This window comes from Diachasma alloeum, unplaced genomic scaffold (assembly GCF_001412515.2).
Source record: "Diachasma alloeum isolate Michigan unplaced genomic scaffold, Dall2.0 Dall_scaffold_00480, whole genome shotgun sequence".
In the NCBI taxonomy this organism is placed as follows: Eukaryota; Metazoa; Arthropoda; class Insecta; order Hymenoptera; family Braconidae; genus Diachasma; species Diachasma alloeum.
In genome coordinates this window covers 132,817-148,806 of record NW_021680613.1, presented here as the reverse complement: position 1 = coordinate 148,806, position 15,990 = coordinate 132,817, and the positions used below count along the sequence as shown (strand labels likewise).

The following is a 15,990-nucleotide window of genomic DNA, read 5'->3' as shown; positions in this document are numbered from 1 at the left end:
CTTGTGAAATTGTTGGGAAATTATTGATTATGATATGCTCCGATTTCGGAACCGAGAATAAAAAAAATCTTTCTCCAGCTATGTATTTATTTTTAATTGATTTTCACCGTTTCAATTTATTCTTAAATAGAAATGTATTCTATCCAATTTACTCCAAACCAATAGGTGAACAAGTAACTAGTTTGAATATTCACAACATTAAACTCGATTTTGGACTTTGCATGTGCTATCCACTTTCTGAGCAGGACCTGAAGGTATTTGAGGTGACCGTGGAAGTTAAATTGATTATTGATATAATTCCTAAAGCAAAACCCCATCCTCGTGGTAAGCTTCTTTTGACGTGGATATGTCTATAATTTCATGTTGGAGGTCATTCGTGGAACGTCTAACGGCCAGCGCCGTCTGTGAAAATTCTAGATTTTTCTTGGAAATTCTCGGATTTTCTAGAAAATTCAAGAAAATTCCCCGGTTTTTTTTAATACGAGAAAATTTTCCCGTTTTATAAGAATTCGAAAAAACTCTCCGGTTTTACAGAAAATTTGCAAAAATTCGCATAAATCAACTTTTGCTTAGTGTATTCTATCCCTCCTTGACGGTATTCTATTTAGGGGATAAAATCACTTGATTGTAGAATGATTTTTTCAGTGTGAATTATCCCTGTAAGTTAATTCTTCTTCTCTTCTTCTACCAACTCCATTAATAGTGAGATTCCGGAGAGAGATATCTATTCGAAGGAACAGCTACCCGATTCGAAAAATTTGGTCCTTGACCAATTCAGTGGCTTGGTCGGTTTTGTACTGGCTTTCGGATCCATTTTTTACACTTCAAGTACGGTGATTATATCAAACGGTGTGTCTTCATTGGCCAGTGGCCTCCCGTCAACTTGAATTCGCTGTTCAATATGCGACAACTTATGTACAAGATTATCAGTAGTAATACCACGAGACCTCCAAAATTATCGGATATTTCCCGATTGTTCGGTTCCGTAGCAACGAGATTTTTGTGCAAAACTTATCCCATTCGTTGATACGCAGGAAAACATGAGGGAAATGTTCGATTAATTTTGGAGGTCGAGTGGTATTAGACGGATTATTTTTGGTAATCGGATCCTTCCCAAACTGACTCATTTTGACTTTTTTCATGACTTTCTTTCACTCCACAGGATAATATTTGACAGTTATTTGTTTAGAGAAAAAATTGCAGAGCTAGAGGGAAATTATCAAAATCTAATTTTAATTAGGAAGTACTTCATGTTATTGAATACTGAACTTTGGTTGGCCCAGGGAAGGCCAGATCCGATTACCAAAAATAATAATTAAAATTTAACGATAATCTTGAACGATCACTAAAAAGGTTTTCAATTACACTATTTCTTTATACAAATTGTTCTCCAATTTTCAATTTTAATTTTTAATACCAATCTAATAATACCGATAGTACAAACAATTACCACGATCAGCAATTGTCGGAAACTTCTTAATAACAAGTCAGTAATTCATTGAATTGAAATTTCGTTTGTGCCATTCGACAAAGGAATCCATAGAGTATGTTCGGTAAAAATTTCACAATTTTTCAGACAAATTATCTCAATAAACGAAAGGTTTCAATATGCACCCGACATCGAATTCAATTCCGCAATGTTTATGTATTGAAGAAAAATATTAAAAATGACTTGAAAAAAAATGGAGTCGCATTGTGTTAATAATTTTAGCTATTTCATAGGGCAATTTTGAGAATTTCGATATTTACGATAGTACAAAAGATAATGAATTTTTATTAATCACGAAGAAAGAGTCCATATGGCATTAAGACGCCGTGCTTGAGGGGTTAAACAGGAAAACAACGCCGGAAAAAATCTTAGGTCGTATGGGTTCTAAAACATGATTAATGCGTGTTTTTTTCTTCCTCGGCTTTTTCCGCCGAGCGTAAAAATGTTAGGTCATCTCGAGATTATTGTCATATTCACGTCAAATTTCACAGGCGGATACGACTGTTTCATTTTATTTTCGATAAAGAATATCATTATATCCCCATGCACTTTCGTGTTTCACATTTTTCAACTCACCTGATAAGTAGCACTCGGACTGCGATCTTACATACTGGATGTGCTGCAAATTGACAAAAAAAGTATTTGATTAAAATTTTTCGAAGCATAAATTTTATAAAATGAATCTGATTCATGTACAAGCGGTGAAGCTGATCAAATATTTTTTGTCCATAATTTTTTTTCTTCGTCAAGCCAACAGATAAGATGTAAAAAATTGCTTGTATAAAAAGACCATTGTATATTTCCCTTCAAACCTCACCGTGAAGTTACAAGGCCAACTGCTCCATTAAGGAAAAGAAGAAGGCAATGGAATTTTTTTTTCAGGCGAATAACATATTGGGTTCTTTAAATAGGAAATTTTGTCTGTCAATTTGATGGATTCAGTGGAAATTCTTAGCTGATGATACTTCACAATAATTTGAGTTTATGACTGATGATAATCAGTAGCGATATCCGGAGTGCTTTGCAATTATCAGGTATTTGTTGTATCAGCTTTAACACACAAATTCAGAGGAACAAACGCCACAAATTGATGGAACCTCAGTAATGTATTATGCCGAGACGAGACTGAAGAAATAATTATGATGTACGAGCCATTCCTGACAGATTAATGTAAAAACTTGGGAAAAACTTGTAACTCATTCTGAATAAATGACGGAGAACGGATGGGACATTGAAAAAAATCGTCAAATTTTAGAGCTCCTAGGTTTTTACATCTTCATATTTTCCCTTCTGCGGGTAATTTATCGTTTCAGAAAGTGGAAAAAGCTACTCTTTATCCTAGCTTGATACGATGTATACCTAGGACAATTACCTAAATAGTTAATGACGTCGTTAGCTCTGAGTACTTTGTCCCCTTGAATTTCAGATTCAAATTCAAGTGCTATTCATTACAATACCATAGTTACATGACCTCATTAAGGGCGTCATAAAATTACGTGAATTCAAAAATGCTGTCATTCAGAATCAAATACAAGTAATTTATTCATCTGAATGGCTTCATTCAAGGAGAAATAAATTCTGGAATTGAAAAAATTGGTCCGAAAGTCTAAATTTTTCAAAATGCTGAACTGATTTTCCTTTGGTTTGTATTTGATTACGCGGAGGAAAAAATCTGACGGGGTTGTTGGTCGCTTGCTCCTATTGCGGGTGGGTTGGAATTCAATTCAGTTGTTGGTCGCTTGCTCCCATTGCGGGTGTATTGGAATTCAATTCGGTTGTTGGTCGCTCGCTCCCATTGCGGGTGTATGGGAATTCAATTCGGTTGTTGGTCGCTCGGTACATTCGGCATGAGCTATATTTTAGTATTGAGTCACATTTTATTGAGTTTTCATATTTATCCTCCACCATTATCTCCGTAACATAAAAGTTGCGCTTTTTTCCGGATAATTTCTCTCTCTTTTCTCTCCCTGACAAAATCAGAATGCGGTAATTTTTTGGACTCATGATAGAGTAATAGATTCACTAATAAAACATGAGTAAATAATGACACCATTGTCAACGCAAAGAACATCTTCACCAAACCTCCAAGAACCATCTATACATGCTAAGTAAGGGATCATAAGTAATGGGATGCAGATCCAAATAACCCCCAGAATGATGTATATAAGACCAGAATCTACATTGCACGACAAGGAACCCCGGCTTTCCACTGTTGTGACATCATTGGCTGGACAATATCGTTGGTCAGTTTAAGCCATCACATACATATTCTATATAGGTAGTTTATTTGAGGGTTGAAGTACACCAACCGAATAATGCGCTGCATAAGGCTGACTGATCGATTTGCTTTGATCGTGCACTCACACACGTGTAACTTCCTGTAGTTGACAGAGACAACCTAACGTGAATGTCCGGTCAAGCATATACGAAAGGACTCACTCGTGTGTCGATTGATATAACTTTTTTTTAACCTTTGTTTTCCGTGTCGAGGTCAATTTATCCCTAAGTGACTCAATGGAGAAGCATCCAAAAATAAAAATAAAAAACACGAAGAGTGGAATGGAACGCCTCCAAATTTTCGCTTTCTTTTCAAACTCACCAATCGCGTTTTTAATGTCTTCAATTCCTGTTATCACTTCACTTCATCGAGATATGCGTTACAGCGTATCGGCCAAGGAAAAGTTTTGACTGACTGTACAAAAACTGGGTGTCCCACGACCGATCTTTTTCCTTCGAGGGTATTGAAGAGGATGCTTTTTGAAGTGGAAAGTTCTCTTTCCACTTTTGGATCTGAGCACTTTTTTTTGTTCGTCCTTTTTTTCTTTTGGTCTGTTACCACTGATTTCAAGGGCGGGTATCTAGTTTTTACAATTGGTCAAATTTGGTTTTCCGCGTTTTTGCTTCCGAATGGAAGCATTGTAATCGTGCTGTTTTCACATTCTCTAATTTTGATTGGAAATTATGTAGAATGGTCTGAAGCGTAAAAATACGAAGTTTGGCGACCATGTCTGTCAGTGTCAATGTCCGATAGTTAATGAATGGTAGTTAATGATAGTTACTGATAGTTAATGAATGGTTCACTTGAAAAGTGACAATCGAGTCAAACAAGGCTCCTCAAATGGGCAACTATTAACGAATGAACATTGGTGAGACCAATAGACCCTCGTCTCCAACCAAATCCATTCGTTAAAAATAACTAATCCTTTCTATCAGTGTATCCATTAAATAAAATGCAAACGGGACAAGCTACATGAAAAATATCCTTGGTTCAATTATATAATTCGCACACAAGCTTCTCATTGACGTAACTATTTCTTACTTCGAATCAATATTTTAATAAATTATACGCATGGCAATGGGTTCATATCCACATTTTCACATTTCACATTATCTCTTATCATTTTTTTGTTACAGTTGGTAGCAGTGCAATACAACCACACACAGCAAGGAGCGAACCCGGGAATTTACAAATTGAATTTGGAGCATGAGTGATAAATTCCACAGATATTTTTCAATTGGGTGTCGTGCATAAATGAATTCTCGAAAATTATGCGATTTGAAATTCAGAAATTCCTGTTTCGTGAGCGGAAAACAAATAGTTTTAATTCCATTTCGGAAAACAGGAATAAAAGATCAGGAGAATAACCATGTGGCCGTTTTGAAAAAAAAAATGCAAAATCTCCTTAAAAAACAAAAACAAAAGTTTTTGTAAAAAAAACTGCGCCAAAGAAGAGTTATTTTTTATTCCTGTTGAACAGTAGAAATGTTTGAAAAATGCAAAGAAGTAAAAAAAAGCCAAGTCAGAAATGTCAAATGAATGGCCATAGGGCACAATCAAATGTCAATGCGAAACATTTTTCTGAATTGAGGAAAGATTGAAGAAAAAATCTTTATGAAATAAACAATCAGTAGAACTAGGATCAGAACATACTCGGCAGTGAGTTGAAAAACTCTGCGCCAACGACGTTGGGCCTGCTTCTATTGTTGTTTTATTTCATAAAGAATTTTTCTCCAATCGCCTTATTCAATTTAGAAATGTTTTTCTCATAGATATCTAATTGTGCCCTATGGCCATTCATTTGACATTTCTGACTTGTTTTTTTTTATTTCTTTGTATCTTTCAAATTTTATAGTTCACTGACATCTGCTTTTTCGTTCTCTTCCGCAAAAATACATGACATTCAAGACTATTCTTCATATATCTGCAGTAACTCACAACCATTGGAACCAAATACTTGTTACTTGGGTGAGGACAATTGATACCATTATCTTGCCATTCTTTACCAGAATATAAGGTGACAAACTACGAAACCTTGAAATTTATAATCCTTCCTTTTGAAACAATGCGAAAATGCTCATCTCACATTGTCTCCATAAGTGAAATACAAATACCCGCATTTGCAAGCAACCAACTGCGTACATGCTTGAACGTGGGCAGTGACAAATGGCGGTCCACAAGTACGGATCTTGTGGATCAAAAAAGGACGAATTGATAAGTGTTTTCACATAGACTGAAGAATATCTCCGTTGGCTAATCTCTGTACCAAATGCCATACACGCTTTGCACTACGCACGTGATTAATGTCTGCCTCGAACGACTTATTCTAACCAGTATCAGACCGCCTCTTCTACTCTGTTCACGTTCATGTCCACAGTGTCGAATTCACCATCTTACAACTCATCGATTCACGCATTCACGGCTTAGATATTTTCCAAGGTGAAGGGTTTCGTGTTAAGAACGGGAGTGATAAGAAAAGAGGAAAGAAAATCATGATACATTTGTGGAAAAGCGAAGAGATTAAAGAAATGCTTGAGCTCTCACCTGTTTTGGCTCGGTTTTCTCTCCTCTGTCGTTATTCTCCAACAATGGCGCACTGTTGCTCTTTCCACTCAATTCCACTGTGACTGACTCGTGTTTCAGTTGTAAGCTCCCAGCAGAGGATGAAGACACTACACGTAGTAAAGGTTCAAGCATCTCTCCAGAACTTAGGGAGCTACTGGTCGTCATTGTTAGACCTAATAGAAATATGACAGACTAAAATAGAACTTTGTGGGTGGAATGGTGGGCATTGTCATGTTAATATTATTGCTATTCTCACGTATCATCGATTGTTTGCACTATTGAAGTTGTGGGTAGCAGAAGAATACATAGAGTATAATTCACGGGAGAAATTCAATTGAATATGAAAAGTGATAATGTTTGCAAATTGTTAGGTTTCAGTAGTGGTGTTGTCTTTACTAGGAATGTAACGAACGAAGCTGACAGGTCAATTTACCGTAATTTTACACGTAAATTACACTGCCCGAAGGCCAATTACGGACCATTTGTGGTCAGAAAAAAAGTGACGGAATTCTATGTCACAAAAATGACAAAAAAAAATCTTGACGGGCACTTACACCTGGATAGAACTAGTCAATTTTTCTCCCTCTAATTAGTTTAACATCCACGACATTCATCATGTTACCGTGTTACAACGAAGTTCAGCCCTCAGAACTCTTCAAATTTTAGTAAGAGATACCCTAGTGGAAAAACCTAAGGCAGAGGCGTAACATGCCTGATCAGAATTTCGGATCGGACTTGATCAGTTTCTGATGGAGACCTGAACAGAATTTCCACTCGGGTAGCCTGCTTTGGGCATCATATGTTTGAGAGAGTCCTTTGATTAGTTCTTAAAACAGAAGACTTACGAAATCGTTCATCCAATGAAAAATTTTATACGACTGTTTTACTATAATTGAACTTGGAAGTTAGGGGTTACAAGGGTCACGAGGGTTACAATAAGCATCATGGGGGTCAAACTAAGGGTCACAAAAAAAATGACATGACACGTCAGTGACGGTCATGTGACACGTACAACCATGGCAATGTATTGTCACATGACACAAACTTGACTGTTTACCCTGTGACCGTCACATCCCATCTAATTAGTGGCACCCCAGGTGGCGGTAACTAATTCGAAATCCGAAAATTCCACATGATTACCTCCATGGATCGACAATAACAAAGCGTCAACATACGTATCAGTCGTATTTTAATTTAAAAAAGAAAAATCAGTGGTGAGTTTCTTGACTAAGTGTCACTTTTCTCACTAGGAATGGTTGGCCAGTGGAGATCAATGAATAAAATAAATGATTTCACAGCAATTTTTCATCACAATTTTTGACATGATATTCATCTGAAAATAACACACAATTTTGAAACCGGATATTCTACGAGAATTTTCAATTAAAAAATTTACTGCACATTCAACATTCTCTACCTGGAGGCCTTCAGGCGATAGGCGTGTTGGCAAGTAAACTCTTGCACCGAAAAACCGGTGCAATTTGAAAATTTGTGACAAAATTTTGTAACAGAAAAATTTATGACGGTCACATTACATCTAGTTGATTATCATATGTGAGTCGACAGTATGAGTGATTGGCAGGCAATCCTCACTAAGTTGCGATTATGTCAATTATATTGCTGTAGAAGATGATCATGTTAGTTATGACCTTGAGTGAACTCCTTCAATCATTGTCAACATTAAAAAATGAATCGAAATTCTTCCCTCTGAAAAATGAGAAATTTAGGAAAAATGAATAATCATTAGAGGAGTACAATGTACATCCAAGGTCAAGGCAACATAGTTATCCTGTAGGTCTACATGATTGTTATAATTGAAACCTAATCCGGCTCGCTCGGCGATGATTCGATCGAAGATATACGTTGTTGAAAAAATAAATGTCTCTCTCAAGTAAACGAATATTTGGCCAAAAAAATTTCCTTTGTTAATGCAGAGGTCGGAATGTGTTTTCAGCATGTGACTAAATTAAGAGTCAAAGTTACTTTAAAGGCAAAGTAATCTTCTTTTACTCTACTTATAATCCCAATATTCCACGCACAACCATTTTGAATAATTACGCCTTCTAAACTGAACGATCAATCATTCTTTTTCTTTCTGAATGCTCCTTTGATCTAAATTTATGATGAAATGTTTATTTTTTTCCGATGTATGGAAGTTATTCATTCTGATATTTTCTTCCACTCTGAAAATGATCAATTCCTATGAGATGACGTTTTAAAATGAAATATAGAGATCCTAAGATCTGGATAAAGTTTTTGTTATGGGTAAAGCAATGAAAATGCACCTCATTGAAGGGTCAAATGACCATACAATATCATTCACATTACAAGAAATGAGGATCTTCCAAATTGTACACAAATATGCTAATTTCAGAGCGAATTTCTATGTCCATATATTATTTTTAACAAAACTCATTGAAGAATCAGAGAAATCTGATTTATATCTAATCTAACAACTGCCACTGAATGATCTCAAGATTATCAACGAACAATACTGAGGGGCTATTGCCTGCTTTATTCTCCAATATTTGAGAAAATCTTATCCCCTACAAAAATAATAGCAAGCACGTCATGTGCCGGATTCGGTGGATATTTTAACCCTAGTCTGGTCACCAAACGCGACCCTGCGACTTGATCACCTCTGCGGGGATTCCTCGCCGTATATTTGGGCTCTAGCACTGCCGAATTCACTCTGCACTGCCCGGCGCGGTTAGCGAGTTTCGGGCAACGTCGCGGCATAGGCAATTTCATTTGACATGGGAAAAAATAATTCATCTGTCCGAAATAATTTGTTTTATTTAGGAATTTTGAAAAATATTTTGTTCTAAAAACTACTATAATTTTTTAGACACTTCAATTGACAAAGTCAAATTTTTTTGAATTTTTCCGGTTAGCCAGTTAATTGTAATTAAAGAAAAACAATGCGCGGCGGGATTTCCCTCATAGGGTGACCAATCGAGGGTTAACTAATACTGTGGTTGAAAACTGGTACATTGTCTTGAAAAAGATGTTGCGCATCAAAAATTCGTTTTTTTGAACACAAAAAGTAAAAAATCATACTTATGCCCATGGCACAAAACTGGGCGGAAGACGTGTATTTCCCTTTATTTTGCATCAACGTTTTTTGAATACAATGTTTTGTTGTGAAACAAAAAAAAACAATCTGACAGCGGCACAGGGCGCGTTATTTTTATTTTTTATAATTTTTGTGGTTATTTCATTTCCTTCGCGTCACCGTTATATTCTAATATTTTTTAAATTTTCATTGTGCATTTTTCATAAATTCGAATGGATATTTTCTATATGATTTAATTTGAAAAGGTCAGTTTGTCCCTGCACGATGACGGCATAACAACCATCAATATTTTAGCGTGAATTGATGAAAGCACTGCAATTTCTCAAAGTTGAGTTTTCGATTTTCTTTTGTATTAGAATAACGAAATATATAGTTTGAAAAATCCGAATATGCAATTTGAAGATGATGTTTATGCGTATGTATATGGGGTATTCCATGTGAACTCACCCAGGTCAAAACCCTCACCATTGCCAGTCATATTGCCAATTTTTCCTGTGGTTGTATATGAGAAAATATGACTTCTCAAATTTTTTCAGATTTTTTAAGGCATCCTGTGCACAGCCATGTTTTTTTGCAAGTTTTATCTTAAAATGCCTGTAACTTCCGTAAAAATCAACCGATTTGAGTTTTTTTTACAAAATGTGCGTCTTCGAACACACTTTCCATATAAAAATACGCCAATTTTTTTCAATTCTTTCTTCCATCGATTTTCTCAGAAAAACCTAAAAAAACTTCAAAAAACGAGTCGTTTTCAAAGTTGGACCCTTTTTATATTTTTCAAAAAATTTCAGTGAATATATTGGACCAAAACAAAATTTTTTCACCAAAGGCCAAAGTGGGTTTCCCATTTCGTGGCCGTCATTTCCAATTTGAATATATGAATGCGGGATGAGAAATTTAAAAAATTTTAAAATTCTTTTCGCATTTGAACGCAGAAGCATTATTTGAATTGACCGCCTGAAGAATTACTGCATTATATTCGAATCAGGAACAATTTGATGATTTTTTGAAAATTCGTTAACAATAAATCTTTCCGAGTGGTGTGTTCTAATAGAGATCCCACTTTGGCCTTTGGTAAAAAAATTTATTTTAGTTCAATATATTCACTGAAATTTTTTGAAAAATCTAAAAAGGATCCAACTTTGAAAAGGACTCGTTTTTTGAAGTTTTTTGAGGTTTTTCTGAGGAAATCGATGGAAGAACGAATTGAAAAAAATTGGCATATTTTTATATGGAAAGTGTATTCGAAGACGCACATTTTGTAAAAAAAAAACTCAAATTGGTTGATTTTTACGGAAGTTACAGGTATTTGAAGATAAAACTTGCAAAAAAAGATGGCTGCCCACAGGATGCCTCAAAAAATCTGAAAAAATTTGAGAAGTAAAATTTTTTCAGATACAACCACAGGAAAAATCGGCAATATGATTGGCGGTGGTGAGGGTTTTGACCTGGGTGAGTTCGCATGGAATACCCCATATGTGTATGCATGCATATATATTCACTTCTTGAAACAACCGACAGATGGCACTTTGAGGCAGTTTGAATTATCGACGCACTGCTGCCAACTATGAGATAAAATGTCTCACAGGAATTTCGTTTCCCACAAAAACGGCAGGAAGGGGCATTTCCTCGTCTTAATATTTATTTTATTAAATAGTGTCAAGGCGGATTGAGCCAATTGCATTTTTACGTAACAGAGGACAGAGACCAAAAATGATGAAGATAAAAAATAGGAGTGCGAAATTGACGAAAAAAAATTCTTGAAATCGAGCAGATAGCAAAGAAGCAGTAGTCTTGCACTGCGGGTAGTGATGCCGTCGAGACTACACGATAAATTTTTTGGATAGATCATCACTGTCTGAAAAAACATCTAAAGTTTTGGAATCGTTGCAATCTCGAAAGACATTGAATCGGTGCATCTCGTCACGATTTTTTGAATACTTATTTTGCCTAGGTCTCGACTTGTTCGTTTTTTTTCTGTTTTTATATCGCCGATACATCGTAACGATATATCGACGATTTAAAAACAGAAAAAACCGAAATAGTCCAGACCCAGGCAAGATAAGTCCTCCCAAAATCGTGACAAGATGCACCGATCCCATGTTTTTCGAGATTGCGACGATTCCAAAACTTTAGATGTTTGTTCTGACCGTGATGATCTATCCAAAAATGTTTATCGTGTAATCTCGACGGCATCACTAACTGCGGGAAAGATTTGAACCGGCATACAGCGCAATACGCTACTCCGTCTTTTGATAGAGTAATTCATCCAAAAATCTTTGTTTCTAAAAAGTCGAACATCGTCATTTTATTAATTGTCTTTTGCCTCTAAGGGCCTATTCTCGACTTGTATTCTCAGTGTAGCTGTAATCAATGAAATTACTTGTAATCAGATAATCAAATTTTTTGGTAGTGGTAATCACCGTTATCACAGATCTGTGTAATCAGGGCTGTAATCCGGCATACAATGGATTCAATTTCGTAATCATGATGTCATTCAATTCAAATGTGAATACCCCCCCAAACAACGCCCGACAGTTCAGAGAAATCACTGGGGAAATTTCTTGAATGCTTAGTTTCAATATTTTCTTAAATGAAACAATATCCAAAAAATTAACATCAAATTGATTTCGATTGATGATGTATGAAAAATGTGGTTCAATATCAATGGAGATTTAGTGTTTTGCACTCTATGCGCGTATGATGGTCAATAAATTTCTCAAATGGGGGGTTTGTGTGAATTGTTACTCACCAAGGGGCAAGTTACTCGATCTGGACGGTTTAGTTCTGGGTAACGTATCGTCCTGACTGCTGCTGTCATTATTTTCTTGGAAAGCTTGATCAATATTTTCGTTCGTCTGCGTGTGAACGCTCTCCCTCTTCACCCAAACATCAGCTGAACGTGATTTATCATATCTCGAACTCAGTTTCGATGGCCTTCTTCGTATTTTCTCCCAAGTTTCCTTTCTGTGACATTTGTTGCTAGTCGACGCTGTGGAAACAAATGGATAAAAAATAATTGATTGACTCACGCAATTCCTTTATTAAACCAATCTTGTGCGATGAGTAGGGTAAATTTTTATGGTATTATAAATGGACTTACGGTTGATTATTCGTCGATCTGTACTCCTAGGTGGACTGGCCGTTCCAATTCCACTCTCTAATGGGGATGCGCCATCGGTGGTATCCGGGGAGATACTCCCGGAAGAAATTTCATCCATACTTTGGAGTAAATCTTGAGATGAAGAAGAGGATCGGTTGTCGTCATCCACGGTGTCTTGGGCTGAAGGGTCGAGTACACTTTCGTCTTGCAGAGATCGAATGTCCAGACGGGATTCTAATCGTTGCAAAAATTTCTTGATTCCATTAAATTTGAAGTGAAGTGAAAGAGATGAAATAGCAAGAGACGCTTTTTCCAAGGCAAATTTACAGAGAATAATTCGAGAAATATATCCGTTTTGAAGACTCACAAATATTATACCGTAAGGTATGTCCGCAGTCTAATTTTGGGGTATAGAGTGGAAGTAAACATCAAACCCGGGTAGAAATTCAACCGGGGATTCAGCCGCAACTCGGGTGAGCGCGAGCTCAGCCTCGGCTTGCCGCATGACCCGAGTTCACGCCGCTCCATACCGGCTCACAGTCGAACGCTCATCAGACGGCATAACCCGGCACTTGAGTTTGAGCTGTGGCTCAACGCTTAGAACTCAGCTGCGATTGAGTCGTGTCGTTTCGAGTGGAGGGTGGAATAGAATGATATTTATGCATTTTTAGAATATCGATTTAAAATTTGAATACTTTGGAAAATCAAGAAAAACCGAGCGGAAAAAACTTAGAAATCTTACACTTAAGAAAATCTATAGGAATATAAAAACCTATTTACTTTCTTGCACCAAATTTTACCTTAACAAAAAGACTCTATGAAGTTGCATAATCTCCTATAGAATCGGCGCAAGAAACGAATAGAATTCTAATAGAACTTCCAGAGAATTCTCATAGAATTCCAATAGAAATTTAATAGAAAGCGCTAGGTTTTTCTGTTGAATTTTTTCATGCGTGTTATTTTGGCATACCTGTATTCAACATTTCCCTAATAAATCGTAGAATATTCTTAGAACTCGTAGGCCTATCGAAAAATGAAGAATATCCTCTCCTGTAGCGTTGATAATTAATAATAAAGGTTCGTTAACGTTTTTCAAGTGATTATTTTTCTTGATTTTGTTTGTTGTATTCGCGAGAAAAAAGAAAGTTTTGACTACGTTTCAGTGAATTGTTCTACCTTGTATTTTCAGATTAATCCCATTCGATTAGTTAATATCACGTTATTTCTGATGAGCTTGTGATTGTTCATCTGAAAAAGCATGCCATCTTCACATTTATTCGATTGTTTTTTCGCTCAAATCACGATGCCATCGGACCTGTCAAATCATTATTGAGGTTAAGTATACTGGGATTGAGTAATTCGAGATGAACCTGAGGTTGAGCAGTAGCCATTCAACTAAAGCCCGGCGAAGCGTTTCGCGTAATAGTCTAACGCTGGGCTGTAAGCGCGTGACGCGGCTCAACCTCGGGTACATGTGACGCGCGTGGAGTTTATCCCAAGCTGGGGCGGAGTGCCGTATTTCTAGCTGGGATACGGGTTCCGAGCCGAGCTCGAGCGGCGTGATTTCTATCCGGGAAGATGCCAACACTCTGCTACATCATTCGACAAAAATATATATGAAATAAATATAAATATATAGGAAAAAATATATATAATTTTATATAAAATATGTAAAATTTTAAAGATTTATGAGTGAATCGAAATTTTTCTGATCGGGTTTCTCTTCACTTATAATTCATTATTATTTAACTGACGACTATTACAGGTAATACTCAGTAAAAATACACATTTTTTGTTTTATAGCTTTTTTCTCTAACTATGATAAATGCAGAGTCTGAGGGCTGCGGCCGTTACGTTAGCCCCTGCGAGAGGCGTCGGCGGTAAGCGCGTGAACTGCTCGTGCTCCCATTTAATCCTAAAGTGGTCGCAGCTCTCCACCGAACGTAGTTAATTGCACGGTAAGGGAATTCCCGCCTTGTGTATTTTACGATTTCGAGAAGCAAAAAGTTGAACAAAAAAAAATTATTCCACGTTCACAGGTAATTTTCAACTTTCAATGAATAGGAAATGGGGGTATGGAAGCGAAATAATTGTCCGATAATCCAAGAACTCAATTTGAAAAAGTGCAAAATTAGGAAATTTAGAGGTTAAACACAGGGATTTTCAGCGAGTCCAGTTTTCCGAACATTTTAATAATTCACTGGTGTAAGTCTGGACTGAAAAAAAGATGTTGATGTATTCCATATATTTGAAAGTGGGAATACAAATTTTTATGGATTTTTCATTCACGAAGTTTTTGTGTGAAAAGAAAAAATCAAAAAACAAAAACTCAAAAAGAGATAGGGAAAAAAGACAAGCTACCAAATCTATGTGTTTTTAACGCAGGAATAACTTTGATACGAAAAGTTTTTCGATATTTCTAACTGTTTACTCGCGAGAATATAATAACCAAAAACGATGTTAATAATTTGCATGACGATGTAGCATAAAACTACTAATATTTCTTTAACTGCTAGGTGTACAGAAAAATATTAGAAAAATAATTATACGTAAAATTAAATGGTGAATATTTTTTATTCGAACCAAAAAATTTCAAATTTCACCGGTTTTTCGTTGGAGTGGGTTTTTTCACCTGGAAAATCTGTGAAATATTCAATTTGAAAATTGTGTTAAATTTTCAGATGAATATTATGTGGAAATTTGTGATGAAAAATTGGTGTGGAATTTTGGCCCGGCCGGGGTTCGAACCTGGGAGCTTAACGTTGTGAATCTCACACGGAAAAAAGTTTCACGGTAGAAAGCACCGAACTGCCGCATGAAACATGGAATATTTGAATAGGTGGACGTAAAAATAACAAAAGTCAATTAAAAATTATTGTTCATCCTAGGCAATTTTTGGGGGACTTTATTGAAATATCACTGAACAGTCCAGTAATTTTTTTGGGTAGATCAATTTTTTATAAGTAAATCGGCCAAAAAAAGGAAGTACTTGAGTTTTTCCTATTTACATAGCATAAACTGTTGTTCTCACGTCAAATTTTGCCGAACCTCCCAGCAAATTCTCACAAGCAAGGTAACACACAATGTAGCCCTCTGTTAAGTGAAAAATGAATCGTCGTGATTGCCACACAAAATGGACGCGTTTCTCCACAGGCGAAAGCACGCTCGCAAGTTGTGAAGAGTGAAAATCGTGGATTTCCTCAGAATCGTAAGTATATTGACTCAATATCAATTATCCTCATGCGTATAAATTATTGACGTTCAGTCAGAACGAGAGAGAGATTTATGCCTATTGTCGAAGCGTCAGTATTTCGAATCAATTACAAATAGGTTATGTTTTTGCACGATAAACTTGCTGCTTGCGATTAACAACCATTTTCTTGTTCCTTGTCAATTGATACATTACAAAATCAATTGTTTCACTACAGAAGCAATTTTCCATTGTAACTCTTCCTTTGTTCTATGGTTTTTTAACTTTT

The 15,990-nt window shown here is 36.2% G+C and overlaps 1 protein-coding gene across 1 annotated transcript in view; it reads right to left on the bottom strand.

The window, feature by feature from the left end:
• The window catches only part of LOC107042491, a 360,805-nt gene that overhangs the window by 251,554 nt on the left and 93,261 nt on the right, over window positions 1–15,990 (bottom strand). Inside the window, exons 6-9 of the mRNA XM_015263549.1 lie at window positions 12,512–12,745; window positions 12,161–12,400; window positions 6,312–6,505; window positions 2,066–2,108 (exon numbers count right to left, since the gene is read on the bottom strand). Coding sequence (XP_015119035.1) covers window positions 2,066–2,108; window positions 6,312–6,505; window positions 12,161–12,400; window positions 12,512–12,745 — 711 coding nt within the window. The remainder of the gene's footprint in view (window positions 1–2,065; window positions 2,109–6,311; window positions 6,506–12,160; window positions 12,401–12,511; window positions 12,746–15,990) is intronic.